Below are 19,106 nucleotides of genomic sequence, written 5' to 3'. Positions count from 1 at the left end.
CCAGGAAAAGGGATGTTACCGGTAAGTAACCCCGTTTTTTTTTTATAAGTGATAACATTCCCTCTGCTCTCAGCTGTATAAGAGCTGGGGGAGGAAAAACTGCAAGACACTGATCTTCCCAGTGAAAGACTGTGTATGGGGGTGTGTCAGGACAAGTTTGATCATTGGAGGAGAGCAGGCGGAGTTCCAAGCACAACTAGAGAGCTCCCATTCTTAGTGTAGTCCGTTATTAACTACTAGCCGACCGCGCACCGTCATTCTACGGCGGCAGGTCAGCTCTCCTGGGCGAGAGCACGTAGTATAACGTCTGCTCTTTGAGCCGCCACTAGGGGCGCGGGCGCGCCCCCCGCTCGCCCCCGACTCCCGTGCGTGTGCCCGGCGGGCTCGATCGCCGCCGGGCACCCGCGATTGCTCATTACAGAGCGGGGACCAAGAGCTGTGAGAGCTCCCGGTCCTGTCAGGGGGGGGAATGCTGATCTTCTGTTCATACAATGTATGAACAGAGGATCAGTGTTTCCCCTAGTGAGGCCACCCCCCCCCCCACAGTAAGAACACACCCAGGGACATACTTAACCCCTTCCCCCACCCCCTAGTGTTAACCCCTTCACTGCCAGTGGCATTTTTATAGTAATCCAATGCATTTTTATAGCACTGATCGCTATAAAAATGCCAATGGTCCCAAAAGTGTCCGAAGTGTCCGCCATAATGTCGCAGTACCGAAAAAAAATCGCTGATCGCCGCCATTACTAGTAAAAAAAATATATTAATAAAAATACCCCCTATTTTGTAAACGCTATAACTTTTGCGCAAACCAATCAATAAACGCTTATTGCGATTTTTTTTTTTTTTTTTTTTTTTTAACGAAAAATATGTAGAAGAAAACGTATCGTCCTAAACTGAGGAAAAAAAACGTTTTTTTATATATTTTTGGGGGATATTTATTATGGCAAAAAGTAAACAATATTCATTTTTTTCAAAATTGTCGCTCTATTTTTGTTTATAGCGCAAAAAATAAAAACCGCAGAGGTGATAAAATACCACCACCAAAAGAAAGCTCTATTTGTGGGGAAAAAAGGACGCCAATTTTGTTTGGGAGCCACGTCGCACGACCTCGCAATTGTCAGTTAAAGCGGCGCAGTCACGAATCGCAAAAAGTCCTCTGGTCAGCAATATGGTCCGGGGGTTAAGTGGTTAAAAGGAAAGCAGAGTGACTGGCAGTAACACCAGGAATTTCACACAAGGGAAGCAATACAAAGAAGTCTATACTTTTTCTACAAGTACATGGAAGGCACATATCAGGAATATGAAATGGTGGGTTTACAAACACTACTGCTTGGTTTTAAAATGCATAAAGATCTTAAAGGGGTTGTAAAGGTTCATTATTTTTTTTTTTTTTCTAAATAGGTAGTGCATTGTTGGTTCACTAACCTTTTCCTTTTTGATTTCCCTTCTAAATATATATATATTTTTTCTTTGTCTGAATTTCTCACTTCCTGTTCCTCCTCAGTAAGCTGTTCTGGCTGACTAAACCCCAGCCAGAATGGCTCAGATGATGGTGTGAAGTTTACTGAGGAGAAATTCATACAAAGGGGGGGGGGGAAACATTTAGGAGGGAAATCGAAGGATAAGGTAAGTGAACCAACAATGCACTAGCTCAGGGGTCTCCAAACATTTTAAACAAAGGGCCTGTTTATTGTCCTTCAGACTCCATGAGGGCCGGACTTTGGCCAGCGGGAGTGGAAATTGTCCTGGTATCGGTAGGAGTAAACACCTGGTATTAGGAGAAGGAATACTGCCCCATCATTGGTACCATAGGGAGGAATAGTTCTCCATTAGTGGTGTCAGTGGAAGAAATGGTGCTTCATTGTTGGTGTCAGATGGCAGAATAGTGTCTCGTATCTGTGGGAGAGATAGTGCCCCAAGGGCCGGATAAAGGCAGGCAAAGGGCCACATCTGGCCCTCGGGCCGCAGTTTGGAGACCATTGTACTAGCTTATAGGAACCAATTTAGAAAATAAAAAACAAACCTTTACAACCCCTTTAAGTTGGCCTTTAACAATAACACTGCTGCTGGGCTCCAATGCAGGGAGGTAGGGGGGTTAATGGTACTGTCACAGACCACCAATGCAGTGGGATGGGTTGAGAAAGTGAACACTTCTGCTGCTGTGGGTTATTTATGCCATCAGTGATGCCAGTTCCAGTTTTTTTTATTGCATCCACTGACTCCAGTATGGGAGGGTTTATTGTTATTGCGGTCACTGACACTAAGGCTGGAGGGATTTATTGCGTACACTGATGCCAATGCTGTGAGATGTTATTGACCCCAATGATGGGGCTTATTTTACTCCCACATTCTGTTCTGTGTGTGTCGCCATACGCCTCAAACAAAACAAGTAGGAATTGGCTGCCTAAAATTCGCCACACAACAGTAGAATTTTGTTTGTACAGAAATGGCGGTCATGTGACTGCTAAACTTCTGCATTGTTCTGAGGAAGGGAGGGGCTGAGCTGGAACATATGCCTTCCTGTTGAGGTAAGTAGGGTGGCCATTTACAGGTCTAGTAAACGGTGGGCGAAATCTGAAGGCATAAATTCGGTGACTCATGGGTCCCAAGTTTTATAGGAGTTGCTCATGGAGTCGGTAAGCTTGGCCGTCAGCCTATTGTTCATAAGCATCCAATGCACTTTGGGTTTTACTGCTTCAATAGAAAGTGTGTTTGTCAGCCATGCTCTAGCTATAACCTGTTTTGGCGGCTGTAAGCATACGAGTCAGAAGCCTAAGTTGCCGGTCGGTGATTTTGCCAGGGTTCGATGCCACTTCCAGCAAATTTGGGATAATAATTAAAAAACATATATGTTACGCATATCCTAGGTCTGGTTTCGAAGTCGCAAACAGTCGGGCATGCCCACCATTTGTAAGCGTAAATGCCCGGTTCCAGCAACCCTGGAGCAGGTCCCAGCATAACTGGTACTAAATACCAGCGATACAACGAAGGCTTCACTGTTTTTAATGAATAATTTAAACAATTCTGATGTTTGATAAAAGCTTTGTGAGCGTGTCTCCTCTAAAGCTCACAGTTGGAACTTCTTTTAGAAAATTAGGAATCAGTCCTCTTGCTTGTTCCTTGCTGGGATTTATTCCGGGGATTAATAAAATGATACATTTTCATATTTGGAAGAGGTTATTACTTTTCAGAAGTAATGCCAGTGTAATAGGAATGGATCATGTGACGGGCAGATTACATTTAATGCTTTATTGAAACGGAAGCCAGTGTTGGCCTTGTTTTTGAGGAAATTGTCCAAATTATTTGGGCAACAATTCATTTTAACAGGGATAGTAGTTTCATTGTGAGAGAATTCTAAAATGGCCAAAATAATAATCCAAGTTGATGAAAACCAGTCTAATGGATCCTAAGCTTCTGTGCTGTTTCATTTTGGTTGATTTCAATGCCTAAATTGTGAAGCATGTATAAAGAGTTGAGTGGCCATCCATATGGCAATGTTGAGTATTTGGGCATCTCCTAGTCCACGGTTTTGCTTAGGCTTGGTGCAATATACAGGGTGGGCCATTTATATGGATACACCAAAAACAAAAGTTGGATTCAAAATGGCCGACTTCAAAATGGCCGCCATGGTCACCATCCATCTTGAAAAGTTTCCCCCCTTACATGTGCCACAAACAGGAAGTTAATATCACCAACCATTCCCATTTTATTAAGGTGTATCCATATACCGTATTTATCTGGCTATAACGTGCCCCGGCGTATAGAGCGCACCACCCGAACTTGAAGGAAAATTCCTGAAAAAAAAATACTTAGCTTGGATGCCCCTCGTCGGTGTCTTGCCCGTTGTCCATTGCGTCCTGCCCGTCGTCCATCGCGGCCTCACTCCGGTCCGGCGTCCTTCTGCGGCCATCGTGGTGTCCTCCCCGCTTCCCGCACTGTGTTTGAACCACTGCGCCGGCATATACCGAGCACAGTATAGTCGGGCAGGCTCGGCTCCTCTCGCATACAGGACGTGACTGCGAGAGGAGCCGAGCCTGCCCGACTATACCCGAGTGTACTGCGCTTGATATATGCCAGCGCAGTGGTTCAAACACAGCGCTGGTATAGGCGTATATCGCGCACCCACAATTTTGCCCTGATTTTCAGGGCAAAAAAGTGCGCGGTATACGCCGATAAATACGGTAAATGGCCCACCCGGGTGGATCCATATAAATGGCCCACCCTGTATATTGCCTGGCCAATGGGTGCACTCATCTTTAAGGTCCCGTGCACATGGGGTGTCTATCCTGTGTAGGGTCACTTTTGGACTTTTTAGTGCTCTGGTAGGCAGCTCCAGACATTGGGATTTGCATTACTGTGTCATTGAATCAGCTTCTCAGTCCATTAAGTAGATGACTCTCAACCAGGGTTCCATGAAAGCCAAGTGTTCCTCCAGAGGTTGCTAGGGGTTCCTTGAGCAATCAGCAATTTCTGCCTCTCTGATAAGTTTCCATTGACGCCATCAATCTTTTTTATTTTTTTCTATAAGGAGGTTATTCTTCCCAGTGACCACAAGTGAAAGGAGCATTCTTCCCACTGGTCATCACACTAACGTACCATGAGTTGTAGACATAGTAATTTTTTTTTCAGGGATTCCCTGAGACCAGAGATGTATTTTGAGGGTTCCTCTGTTGTACAGGTTGAGAAAGACTGCCCTGGATGAAGAAAGGCAGATGAAGGTGGTATCTTGGGGAATATTGTGATTTCTGTGCGAAGTAAGAAATGGTGTTATAGCATACACGCCCATGAAAACATGGATCTGATGCTAGGTCTACTTTAACACGGTCTGTGAAGAGAAGAAAAGGATAAGTACCATATTTATCGGGGTATTGCGCGCTCCGGCGTATAGCGCGCACCCCTAAAGTGGACCCGCATTCCTGTGGAAAAAAGATTTTTGTACTTACAGTTTTGGTGTCTTGCGCGGCGGCCTCGTCAGGTCCGGCGTACATCTGTGGCTTTGGGTGTCCTCTTTGTCGGGTCCGGCGTCCTTCTGCGGCGTCCTCCCTGCTTGTTTCCCGCGCCGAGTTTGAATACTGTTTGAATACTGCGCCGGCATATACCAAGCGCAGTATAGTCAGGCAGGCTCGGCCACTCTCGCGCTCACGTCCTGTACATCCAGGACGTGAGCGCAAGAGGAGCCGAGACTGCCCGACTATACACGAGTGTACTGCGCTCGGTATATGCCGGCGCGGGTATCAGTGTATATCGCGCACCCACGATTTTGCCCTGATTTTCAGTGCAAAAAAGTGCGCGGTATACGCCGATAAATACGGTACTTGCACCAGTACATACATTTTCCAACACATTGGAAATCTCTGTGTGTGATAAGGAGATGATCTCATGATTTGAAGTACAGTGGAACCTTGTATTGCCAGTAACGCGGTTAAAGAGCGTTTCGCAATACAAGCAATGCATTTAAAATGCAAAAACGAGCACGATTTAGGCCAAAGTGGTGTGCAGTACTGCTTTTGTCTTGAGGTGGGGGGGTGCAGGAGCCGAGCAAAGCCGGTCACAGCCGATTGGAAATGCACGGAAAGGCCAGAGGACAGCATGGCTGACCTCGGCAAATCTCGGGTAGGAAGTCTTTCTGAGGTTTGCCGAAGTGTCCTCAGGCCTTTTTGGACGTTTCCGAGGCTCTTCGGCACCCCCCTCCCCACCTCTGGCCGCATGCAGTATTGCATCCCATTGAAGTCAATGCGGAACTAATTGATTTAGTTTCCATTGACTTGTTTATGACAAAGTAATAAACACGAAAATTTCTCGTATGATACCAGGTTACGATTTTCGTTAGATCAGTACAATTTTTGGCCGAAAATACAATACATTACATCACTTCCGGAATTGTATTCTGTCATATAAGAATTTTTGTAAATTAAAGTAGATGTAAACCCAATCTCATCCTTTCTAAACTCCTGCCGTAGTGCTGATCTATAAGGATATAGATGCCTCCTGCATGTATCCTTACCTGTCAAATGTCTCCCCTCTGTCTGTTATAACAGGGACCTCCAAACTACGGCCCTCCAGCTGGTGCGGAACTACAAGTCCCACCAGGCATTGTAAAACTCTGACATTCATAGACATGACCAGGCGTGATGGGAATTGTAGTTTCTGAACAACTGGAGGGCCACAGTTTGGAGACCCCTGTGTTATAAGAACTGAAAAACTGCAGATTCTGTGGGTGGATCTGTTGTCCGGAGCTTGTGGGTGGAGTCGTGATGTCAGTAGACTCCCCTCCCTCCTCTACACTCCCCTTGTCAACATGAATTTTTTCCTGTGTATTCCTTACACTAAATTCTGCTATGATCATCCAGTCAAAATCCAGAAAAGTAACCACATGACTTCAGAAAAGGAGTGGGGGTGGGAATTAAAAAATAATGCCTGTCTCCAGGCTAGTGCATGAGATATGTAAATAACCTGTCACTCACAGCAAGGGGGTGGAACGGACTAAGGTTTTTCTCTGTTTTATTTCACTGAACAATAAAAGAGGATTGCTCAGAGCTGGATTAACTCTGTGTGACAAGACTGGGCACAGATGATAGGAAATCTTATACTGTACATTGTGACACAAAAAAAATAAAAAAAATGTCAGGTTTACATCCACTTAGTAGTCTCTTCATTTTCGATATGGAGACTAACGTACAGGGGGGGAAAAAAGGACGATCAGAAAAAAATATCTATTTTAATGAAATCCAAAATCCTTTGGTTTGTTGGGCTGGATTCAGAAACGAGTTACGACGGCGTATCTCCAGATACGCCGTCGTAACTCTGAGTTGCGGGGTCGTAACTATGCGACTGATTCATAGAATCAGTTACGCAAAGATTTCCCTAAGATCCGACCGGCGTAAGTGTCTTACACCGTCGTATCTTAGGCTGCATATTTACGCTGGCCGCTAGGTGGCGCTTCCGTATATTTACGCGAGGAATATGCAAATGATGTAGATACGCCGATTCAGAAACGTACGTCCGCCCGGCGCATTTTTTTACGTTGTTTACGTTAGGCTTTTTCCGGCGTAAGTTACCCTTGCTATATAAGGGGTATCCTATGTTAAGTATGGACGTCGTTCCCGCGTCTAATTTTGAAAATTTTACGTCGTTTGCGTAAGTCGCTCGCGAATAGGGCTGTACGTAAGTTACGTTCACGTCTAAAGCATTGACGATTTGCGGCAGAATTTCGAGCATGCGCACTGGGATTCTTTCACGGCCGTTCGTAAAATACATCAAATACGTGGGGTCACAGTGAATTTTAATAAAACACGCCCACATCATTCACATTTGAATTAGGCGGGCTTGCGTCGGACCACATACGTTACGCCGCCGTAACTTGGGGCGCAAGTTCTTTCTGAATACGGAACTTGCGCCCTAATTTACGGCGGCGTAACGCATCTCTGATACGTTACGCCCGCCGATACATACGTAAATGAATCTGGGCCTTTCTTTGTATTTCCAGCTTCAACCTTCGCTGATGAGCTCTCAGTGGACGGGATTTGGCAGCCAGGCACGCATGTCCCAAAATGACTATCCTGTGTTCTGGTGCCTATATGTTTCCATATCGCCTCCATGGTGATCCGCTACGATTTACAACTGTCTGAGCCTTGTTCAACTATAAATTTATCCCGTATCATTGCTGTATTCTCAAAATATGATTACACTCTATGGAAAAATGTGTATCGATTAAAATATAATTTAACGTAATTCTGTTCAGACTGCATTTCTAGGCACATATTTTCCTTCAAACAATAGAACATAGCTGATAACAGAACCAGAGTGATATCCTGTTGTAATTGCAGCAAGCCTTGCTGATTATTTGTCTTGCGCTTTTTCTGACTATAACACGTGTTTGTGTTTATCTTGCCTTCCTGTCTTATTAAAGGTGACGATTGGAGGCATGGATATCACATAATCAGCTCTGAATTGCCAAGACCAAGTGTGAATTTCTACAAATGCTCATCTCCTTGCAGACCAGCGCTGAGAAAAGCATGGATGAATCCGCCTTGTTGGACCTCTTAGAGTGCCCGGTATGTCTGGAGAGACTCGATGCCTCGGCTAAGGTCTTGCCATGTCAACACACGTTCTGCAAACGTTGCCTGTTGGGGATCGTCAGCTCCCGGAGCGAGCTGCGCTGCCCTGAGTGTAGGACGCTGGTGGAGTGTGGGGTGGATGAACTTCCCAGCAATATACTCCTGGTCCGACTGCTGGATGGAATCAAACAGAGGCCGAGGAAACCTGGGACAGGGCTACACACTGGGAATGGCACAAATGCATTAAGAGCACAAGGCAATGTAACTACTAACTGCGGCACAATTGATGCACAAAGTAATCAAGGGGGACCTCAGAGGATACAAGCACGGAGCCCTCCTGTCAGGGTGAGTAAAACGCACAAAGATTATTTGCTGCTTCTACAACGTGATAATGAAATGCTGCTGGCTCATATGACTTAGGAAAGCTATACACGGAGTCAATTTCTTTCCTGCAACCTGCGATTGACAGGGGAATCCCTTCTGCCGAGCCATTGGCTTCTCCCGGTGGGGGAAGACATCCCTGCTGGAAGAAGACTGTTACGGCCCTTTCACACAGAGCGGATCAGTAATGATCCGCTCCGTGTGTCCGCAAAGCTCAGCGGGATCCTCCGTAAAATCCCCGCTGAGCTGGCAGCTGACAGGGTGGTCCCCACAATTGGATTTCTTCCGTCCACAAATGCCGATCTTTGCGGAGGCGGACAAATTACGGATGTCAGCGGATGTTCATCCGCTGACACCCGTAATCACATAGGGACCCATGTAGGTCCGTACGTCTGAAAGGGCCCTTAATATTGCTTATACCAGCTGCTAGCAATAATGGCATGTAAAATCCAGCAGGCTGCTTGTACCCAAGTTGATTGATCGATCAACTTCATACATTTAGTCTGCCCATTCTCTGTTTTGAATCTCGGCCGGTCCCTGCTGAACCGACCGAAATTCAACTAATCTGTGGCCGGCGTTAATCATTATTTGCTTGTTTACTTGCCACGTAATTCCTGGTAAACTGGTGGCTCCAGTGACCGGCCACATAAAGAATTTGTGTTTCTGTTCTGTAACACTCTCACCAAGCATGTTCATGCTAAATGAGTCATACCTATGTTTAAAGTGTGTGTGAAATATATACGGTGTGTATATATATATATATATATGTATATGTGTGTGTGTGTGTGTGTGTGTGTGTGTGTGTGTATATGTGTATATATATGTGTGTGTGTGTGTGTGTGTGTGTGTGTGTGTGTGTGTGTGTGTGTGTGTGTGTGTGTGTATGTATATGTATATGTATATATATATATATATATATATATATATATATATATATATATATATATATATATATATATATATATATATATATATATATATATATATATATATATATATAATAAATTATAATTTTAGTGTGTAGGGAAGGGTTACACCAGGGTTGACAAATTTGCTTGGAATCCAGGAGCTAGCTAAAAAAAGTTAGGAGCCAGAAAACGCGCCCCGTCCCGACGAGCTTGCGCGCAGAAGCGAACACATACGTGAGCAGCGCCCGCATATGTAAACGGTGTTCAAACCACACATGTGAGGTATCGTCGCGATTGGTAGAGCGAGAGCAATAATTCTAGCCCTAGACCTCCTCTGTAACTCAAAACATGCAACCTGTAGATTTTTTTTTAAACGTCGCCTATGGAGATTTTAAAGGGTAAAAGTTTGTCGGCATTCCACGAGCGGACGCAATTTTGAAGCGTGAAATGTTGGGTATGAATTTACTCGGCGTAACCTTATCCTTTATAATATTAAAAAAAATGGGGATAACTTTACTGTTGTCTTATTTTTTTTATTTAAAAAAGTGTAATTTTTTCCCAAAAAAAGTGTGCTTGTAAGACCGCTGCGCAAATACGGCGTGACAGAAAGTATTGCAACGATCGCTATTTTATTCTCTAGGGTGTTAGGATAAAAAATATATATAATGTTTGGGGGTTCTAATTAGAGGGAAGAAGATGGCAGTGAAAATAGTGAAAAATGACATTAGAATTGCTGTTTAACTTGTAATGCCAACGGCCACCACCAGATGGCGCCAGCTCACAAAAAAAAAAAAAAAATTATTTTTTGCCCACCTTCCAAGCCAAGTCGCCAGGACACTATTTCTAGTCGCCATGGCGACCTGGCGCCCGGGATTTGTCGATCCCTGGGTTAGACTCCCTGCCAAGTTTTTGATTTCTGTCTGTGTCCCCATGGAGGATATTCACCTCCAATCTGTACTACTGACCATTATCGCTAAATCAAGAGGTGTCCTCAGAACAATAGCTAAGAGGAAATTTTCCACTGGGGACACCTGTTCTGGTGACATCTGTCTCGAGAGGAAATTTTCCTCACTCTGGGAGATTTTCTTTAACTTCCTGTTGTTTTTTTGGAAAAAATTCAATAAAACGGATAGCGGTTTAACCATTCTCTACTCCATCCACACCTAAAATAAAACATTCTGGCTATACATGCAATTCAAAGCTGAAATCCCAGGATAAGCAAATATAGTCTAATATAAGAGACCTGTGTATTGTTACTTGAATCTTGGCGTGCTTTGTGTATGTATTCCATATTTGTGCAGTAATCCAGTGTGAGACTTTGTATCCACCCTCTCCTGTAGTTTTCTGCAGGCAGCCTGATATATATATATATAGCACAGTATGATGTCACTGCTACTTTTGCAAAGTAATAACTGGTCTTTCAAAGTCATTAGGTGCTCACAAATGAATTTTATATCCTTTTATGGCTATTGATGTGTTTATATTATAGTTTATGTCCGGAGTTTAGCTTTAAACAGCTATAGACATTCAGTTACCAAGATTTCCCTGCTTGGCTGCTGCATGAGCCTTGTTGGCACTCGCCATACTGTTAAAGAAAAAGTGTATTGGTGTAGACCAAAGTTTTGTGCAGGTATCGTAAATTGAAGAGTTGTAGGGCCCTTCAATAGGAGAGGTCCGATCAAAAACCAGACGGGCGGACCCTATCAGTCCCTCCATTCTCCTCTATTGTTGCCTTCCAATCTGGCAAAACCAAACCGAATAGGGCCTGGCCCGGATCTGATCGGTCAGTAGTTGGGTCTAAACGGTCAGCTGTTTCGTTTACATTTGACTGCCCTTAGAGCAGAGAAGGCTGTGTCCGTGTCTGCTCTGCATAAACTTAGCAGACACAGACCTGTCATCTGCCCGCTCTGCTCTGCTCGATGGGGTATCGGCAGACGGACCCCCTGCTGATCTAGCTGGAGTTGAGCAAAGTCTAGCCTGTGTGAAAGGGGCCTTAAGCTGAGTACTAACTGTTCACCCAGGAAAACCTAAAGTGCCGATTTTTATTTTATGTAGCGATTTTGATTTTAACCCTCCAATTTACAAAGGATACCTTAATTCTAAGTACACTGTTATTTATTTTAAGTGTGCATGTTTAGGTTTGGACAAGCCAATCTATGCCCTATAAGGCTCCGCTAACACAAGTGTGATTTTGGATTTGGCTTGAGTTGTACAGCATTGCATGACAATGGAAATTGCGTTGGTTTCACATCAATGCAGCACGGCACGATGCAATTCTGGAAAAGGTTCATGCACTACTTTGGTGAATTCCAGCGTGATTTTGACCCCATAGAACAATGGTCATCATCACTGTCCTCAGGGCCCACTAACAGGCCATGTTTGCAAGATAAGGCCCCTTTCACACGGGGCGGATCAGTCGCTCCGTTGATCCCCGCTGAGCCGGCGGATGACAGGGCGGACCCCGCACACTGTGCAGGGACCGCCCTGTCTTTTCTCCGCTCTCCCCTATGGGGGGATCGGATGAACACGGACCGTTTGTCCGTGTTCATCCGATCCGCCAGACGGATGGAAAAGTAGGTTTTTCCTCCGTCACACTTTGGCGGGTCGGATGTCAGCGGGCATGTCACCGCTGACATCCGCGGCTCCATAGAGGAGCATGGAGCACCCGTTCAGGTCCGCCTAAAAAACTGTCAGGCGGACCTGAACGGGCCGCCCGTGTGAAAGAGCCCTAACTGAAATACATCACAGGTGATATCATTTGCTGATCAGTGATTGCAGTATTCTAGTCCAGGGTTTGACAAATTTGCTTGGAATCTAGGAGCCAGCTAAAAAAGTTAGGAGCCAGAAAACGCGCCCCGTCCCGACGAGCTCGCACGCAGAAGCGAACACGCATGTGAGTAGCGCCCGCATATGTAAACGGTATTCAAACCACACATGTGAGGTATTGCCGCGATCGTTGCGAGAGCAATAATTCTAGCCCTAGACCTCCTCTGTCACTCAAAACATGCAACCTGTAGAATTTTTTAAACGTCGCCTATGGAGATTTTAAAGGGTAAAAGTTTGTCGGCATTCCACGAGCGGACGCAATTTTGAAGCGTGACATGTTGGGTATCAATTTACTCGGCGTAACATTATCTTTCACAATATAAAGAAAAATTGGGATAACTTTACTGATGTCTTATTTTTTTTATTAAAAAACGTGTATTTTTTTCCCCCAAAAAAAGTGCGCTTGTAAGACCGCTGCGCAAATACGGCGTGAAAGAAAGTATTGCAACGATTGCCATTTTATTCTCTAGGGTGTTAGAATAAAAAATATATATAATGTTTGGGAGTTCTAATTAGAGGGAAGAGAGATAGCAGTGAAAAATTACACATTACACGGCTGGTTTTACTTGTAATGCCAACGGCCACCACCAGATGGCGCCAGAAACACAGAAGGAAGCTTGGGACTTCACAAAGCCACGGCCTCAATTACCGGCCGTCCCAGCCCCTGCCGCGATCGCGCGGCGGGGGCGCTTGGAGACACATGATCCTGTGCCTTTGTGCGCCCCCACCTCCCCTGCCACGCGATTGTGGCGGGCCCGCGACAGACGGTAATCAGGAGCCAGGTCACAATTTCTTGTCGTAATTGCGACCTGGCGTCCGGATTTTGTCGAGCCCTGTTCTAGTCTGCATCTCCCCAAGGTAATACATAAAATCTGACCTGTTAGTGGGCCCTGAGGACAGGGTTGATGACCACTGCCATAGAATATATAGAATATAAACCACGTCCAAGTTGTATCACATAATCGCACTGAAAATCGAGTGACAATCTGATCTCAGCCGTGTGAGCCTAGCCTAACTCTGTTAATATTCCAGCTGTGGTTACAAAAGTCTACATTGCGTGCTCATCTCTGTTTACGTGATGTGGAATTCTCGGTTCTTCAAGCTGTTTTAGGGAATCCTGACACATGTCCCTTCGGGATGTTGCCCCGGGGCTTAGTTAAATCCACCCACCTTTGACACTGTTAATCTTGCTGCAGATTTGTTTGAATGTGTAAGGATTTTCTGCTACAATGGCTTGTCAAGATAGAGAAACTTTTTGCAAGGGTGATGCCAAACATCTGTCTCGATCTGGTTATTGCTTATTGAGAGCAGCTGTCTAGGAAGAGCGGGTTAAGCCTGGGTGTGGTGTCTTATGTTCTACATAACGTTGTCTTTTTATTGCAGCACATTTTCTGAGGTATTCTACGCTTTTACAACCAGGCATCGTCTTTGTATTAGCAGCTATGGGGCAAATACGTGACTTCAGAATGGATGTTTAAACAGTTCCTTCCTATGTAGAACAGGATACGGGACCTGCCTTTCTCTTACAACAAAGACTCTGAGCCAACATGGTTTACATCAGGGGTAGGCAACCTTAAAGAGGTGAAGGTCTACCTGAATAACATGGCAGAAGTCAAAGGTCGCTGGATACAGTGTCGCCTCCTCACACCTAATTAAATTCTCTAATTGCCATTCTACCTTGTAGCAATTGCATGCATTGCACAGCAATTATGGGTTTAAATCGGGTGGTGAGGAGGCAGAAGATTGCCTCCTCACCACCTGTCAAACACATTCGGATCGCTTTTCAGAGAAGCAGCAATGCCTGCTTCATTTGAGAATAAGCCCTTGGTAGCATTTGGCAGTGGCATCCTTAGGTGTTTTATGACTAAGGCCTTATAGGCTAAATGCGTCAACCTTTCCTATTGTGTTTTGTCTACTGTGGCTTGTAAATAAATATGTCTATTATTTAAGAGCAACGACCGGAGTGCGGATTATGTTTTTTCTCATTATTCTACGCAGCCAGCAACCTGTGAATCGAGCATCTGCTTTTCATGTGATGTATGGGTAGTAGCACTGACTTTTTTGTTTATACCCTAAGGCTGCATTCACACTATAACACGGCGTATTTTGCCGTGACAAATTGCGGCGTATTGTACCGCGATTTGCCGCGACAAAACGGGTCTTTTTTTATTTTATTTTACAACACATTGTTGTCTATGCCGAAAGCCGCCTGAAAAAAAGGGTCCGGGACTTGTTTTCAGGCGTACAGCGTTTCGGCGTTGTGGGTGGTAAAACCCTGTGGTTGAGTAGTGGTTTTACCACCCCCAATCCCTACCTCATTTAGTTGCTGAGACAGCAGCCAAAGGTGTACACATGCTGTGTACACATGCTGCAGCAGGAATTAAGCCCCCTGTTGCTTTTGGTGGGTGCTACCGCTTGCCAATGAGGACCCATTCAAGTAAATAGAGGCACTCTCAAACCCTCACAGCTGCATGTTTCTACAGGGTTTAAGGGGTTAAAGCAGGTGATGAGAAAGCAACACAACACTGCCTGCTTTATACCTTTGTTTGCTGTACTGCACAAGGTTTCAGGACACTTGAATGGGTCATGCTTGGCAGGTGCCCACCAACCATGACAGGGAATATAACTACTGTGATATGTACCTGCACTGTCGGAAACGATTCGACATAGAGAGAAAAGATTTGACATTAGAGAGGCACGATGACTCAAATATTTTTTTTTTTTTTTTAAGATTCTGTCGAATCTTTTTTTTTTTTCTTGGAACATTCGACAGACACCATAAGCCTTCAATGAAAGATTCGACCTTTAATTTGGATTTTCGGACAAATGCATTTTTTTTTTTACGAAAAACTAAATAAATAAAAACGAATTTCAGGAGTAACTAAATTTTATTTTTCGGACGAAAACGAAATTACGAAACAAAATATTTCAGTGTGCACATGTCTACCGGTTTCCTCCTACACTTCAAAGAAATGCTGGAAGGTTAAAGTGGCTGTAAAATAGGGCTGCAAGATTCTGAATAAAAATGAGAATCGCAATTTTTTTTTTGCTTAGAATAAAGATCTCGATTCTTGGCGTAATATCATCTTTCACAAAAATTGGCCTAACTTTACTGCTGCGCAAACGCAGTGTGACATAAAATATTGCAATGATCTTCATTTTATTCACTAGGGCCTTTGCTAAATTTTATATAATATATATATATATATATATATATATATATATATATATATATATATATATATATATATATATATATATATATATATATATATATATATATATATATATATATATATATATTCCCATCCCAAAGCCAGGACAGGAAATGAAAGGGGAATTCCTTGGGAGTTTACCAGAACTAGTATCCACATTGGAAGATTTCCCTTCTACTTTTCTGGGGAAAACTTTCACGATTAATGATGATGGTAAACAGGACAAATAGAGAGGATAATATATCTCTATACTTTTAAACAGAACAAAATTTGTCAGTTTTTATAGAAATGTTTTTTGATCATGGTGCCAGAGAGCTCATCCATAGTCTGAAACAACTGAACGGATATCTACATACATTGGGGGTTATTTACGATGGGCAAATCCACTTTGCACTACAAGTGTAAAGTGCACTTGAAATTGCGCTAAAAGTGCACTTGGAAGTGCAGTCGCTGAAAATCTGAGGGGGTAGATCTGAAATGAGGGGAAGCTCTGCTGATTTTATCATCCAATCATGTGCAAGCTAAAATGCTGTGTGTGTTTTTTTTTTTTTTTCTTGCATGTCCCCCTCGCATCTACAGCGACTGCACTTGTAGTGCAAAGTGGATTTGCCTTTAGTAAATAACTCCCAATGTGATTGTATGGCCTTCTTGTCACTGTAGAAATATCCCAGAATGCAATACAAATTCCAGTCTTGCTCCAGGCTTCCCAAGCAGTTTAGTTTGTGTTGTTGATGTAGCAGTACAGGAGACTGATCATTTTGCAGCTGCATGGAATTAAAAATGTTAATGGTGACGAAGCATACATATTCATTTTTTCCCTAGGTTGTAGTCATAATTTGTACCCAGGTTTTCAGCGTTGCATAGAAACTAGGCTTTAACACATAAATGTAGAGAATGAGACATTTTGAGCCATGCCGTAGTATTCTTGATCTCTGGTACACACAACTTTTCCTTTTATGTAGTGTTTTCTTGCAGCTTGTGAAGGTTAAACTTTGCACGTTGGTGTCATAAATGGATGTTTGCAGATCATTTTTTTCATCACGTACACTACGATTACATAAAAAAAAAAAGAACTTCCCTCAGTCACATGGAAGCTGCCACAATAAAATTCTGTTTGACAGGTAAATGGAGGCAGGCGAGTATATGCCAATACAGCACGTACTACTGGGTTTACAGAATATGTGTGTCTAAGTAAAATGAACATGTTCATTGAAAAACCTGGTGCAAGATGGATTTTTTTTTTTTTTTTTTGCCTTATTAAAGCGGTGGTTCACCCTCAATAGCAACATTCTACCATTAAATCACGCATAGTAGCGCGAGCTACAGTATGCCTTTATACATTTTTTTGGCCCCGTACACACTGTTTAATCCCGGAGATACATTTCAGGCTCCCCGCGGGGAATGGGCGTTCCTAGTCAGAGGGGACAATGATTGACGGCCAGCTATTGTGCGTAACGCCTCCCGAGTAGGACTCGGCTCTTCACGGCGCTTTACGGCGCCTGCGCACAGACATCGGAGCTGACTGCGCAGGCGCCGTGAAGAGCCACGTCCTATTTCGGCTATTTCCGTGAGGCGTGACGCGCCATAGCAGGCCGTCAATCATGTTCCCCTCTGACTAGGAATGCCTACTAGACTGAAACTTATCTCCGGGATTGCACAGTGAGTACGGCGCAAAAAAAAAAGGCATACTGTAGCTCACGCTACTATGCTAGATGGAATTTTAGAATTTTTTTTTTTTTTTTTTTTTTAGGGTGAACCCCCGCTTTAAAGTATATCTAAAGCCAAAACCTTTTATTGTTTTTAATTTTATTTTTAATTTTAGTTTTGGCTAGAGTAGGTTAGGGTTTAAACCTCTCGGTCATGATAATAATTTTCCCCTAGAGTAGACAAAGGTATAACCCCTGTCATGATAATCCTTTTTCCCCTAGAGTAGGGAAGAGTATAACCCCTGTCATAATTCTTTCTCTCTATTAAGTAACAATGGTTACTAGGAAATATAGCCCTAATGGGCTGTAAATACACTTTAAGGATTTACAGTATCTGCATCTATTTAGTGCGGATGATTATCTCTAGCTAGAACACAAAGTCAGCCACCCAGAAGTATACAATGCAGTCCATTTTTGATTCATGTAACTGCAGGTCAAAAAAACAAACAAAAAACCCTGGATTGAATGCCTATTAGAAAGGGGTCTAAGATGCACTTTGAAGAGGAGCTTCAGTGTTGTGATTCCCCCCCCCCCCCTCCACACACACACTCTTACCTGTCCAGGGATCCTGTGCTGTCATCACCCGAGCTGATGTGCTTTGGGTCCTTGGCACCAGTGTCTTAAATTAAAGTGTAACTCCACTTTCGTGGGGAAAAAAGTAGCAAATAAAAAATAATATACCGTATAAAATTGCGACACAAGTCATATTGTAATTGAATGTTATTAAAAATGACCTTTTCTTTTTCAATCTGCAGCCGCTGTAATTTTCTGTAAATGCAATACAATATGGCTACCTGGAGTTCTTCTGTACACAGAATGTGTACTGACCACCCCCCAAAAACTTTTCCTGCTTGTGTGATTGGCTCATCAATTTTCCCAGAAGTCTGCCTAAGTTACAAGTCACATTTCAGGCATCCTCTGCAACAAAAATGTAATTTTTGATGAGATACTCCCTGTAGGAACACGTGTAAGGCCCCTTTCAGACGGGGTGGATCAGTAATGATCCGTCCCATGAACCTCCGCTTGCTCAGCGGGGATCACTCCGTTGATCCCCGCTGAGCTGTCGGATGACAGGGCGGTCCCCGCACACTGTGCAGGGACCGCCCTGTCTCTTATTCGCTCTCCCCTGTGGGGGGATCGGATGAACACGGACCGTCTGTTCGTGTTCACCTGATCCGATCTGCCAGACGGATGGAAAAGTAGGGTTTTCCTCCGTCCACTTTGGCGGATCGGGTCGGATGTCAGCGGGCATGTCACCGCTGACATCCGCAGCTCCATAGAGGAGCACGGAGCGCCGTTCAGGTCCGCCAAAAAAACTGGCAGGTGGACCTGAACAGGCCGCCTGTGTGAAAGAGCCCTAAAGGGATGCAGGCCCAGCAGTTTTCCTCATTAGTGCCCTGCAGGTGCCACAGCTGATTGATAATTATGAAACCACTCCCATTAGACCCATTTAGCGCAGAGGAACGTATTTGGATTTCTTCAGAATAACAAAAGGTAGGAATCTGCAACAAAGGTTGTTATAATCCCTGTAATGTAATGGATCACCCAGAGGGGAATGTTTTTTTTCCTTAACAAAAGTGCAGTTATGCCCCTAACTCAAGGCTCCCAACTGCGCATGGGCGAGCTGCGCTGCACTTTGTAAATGAGTCCCGCAGTCTTTAGGGACCTGATATGTGTCTCAGAAGGCTGTGGGTGGAGGCTAAAGTGGCAAATGTTAAAGAGGTGTGGGGAAGGAGGTGAGCAGAATTTCCTCTTTTGGGTGAAGTTCTGCTTTAAGGGTCTCGTGCCATCTTTATAGTGCCCATTGCTCAGATCAGTTGTGAATGTTGCTCTTTGGATGAAAAAATGGAACTGTCCAATGTTTGGGATGCAGTCAAAATGTATAAGTTTATTGGGCACATAAAGTCTGTAGAATGGAAGGAGCAGCAGGAAAATATGTAGTAAAGGCGACATGTCCATATCGTATGATGATAAGACAAGTGTCAGATGAGAGAGAAGCGGACATCCGGT

General features: G+C 44.0%; 1 protein-coding gene across 2 annotated transcripts in view; it reads left to right on the top strand.

Moving 5' to 3' along the window:
* SH3RF1 (SH3 domain containing ring finger 1) overlaps window positions 1-19,106 on the top strand; it is a 245,177-nt gene that overhangs the window by 15,276 nt on the left and 210,795 nt on the right. For both annotated transcript variants that reach the window (XM_040333076.1, XM_040333067.1), the window contains exon 2: window positions 7,913-8,405. In XM_040333076.1, coding sequence (XP_040189010.1) covers window positions 7,983-8,405 — 423 coding nt within the window. In that variant the 5' untranslated portion in view covers window positions 7,913-7,982. The remainder of the gene's footprint in view (window positions 1-7,912; window positions 8,406-19,106) is intronic.

Source organism: Rana temporaria, chromosome 1 (genome assembly GCF_905171775.1).
Source record: "Rana temporaria chromosome 1, aRanTem1.1, whole genome shotgun sequence".
Classification (NCBI taxonomy): Eukaryota; Metazoa; Chordata; class Amphibia; order Anura; family Ranidae; genus Rana; species Rana temporaria.
Note: the sequence above shows the minus strand (reverse complement) of the source record. Positions and strands in the feature narration are given on the sequence as shown.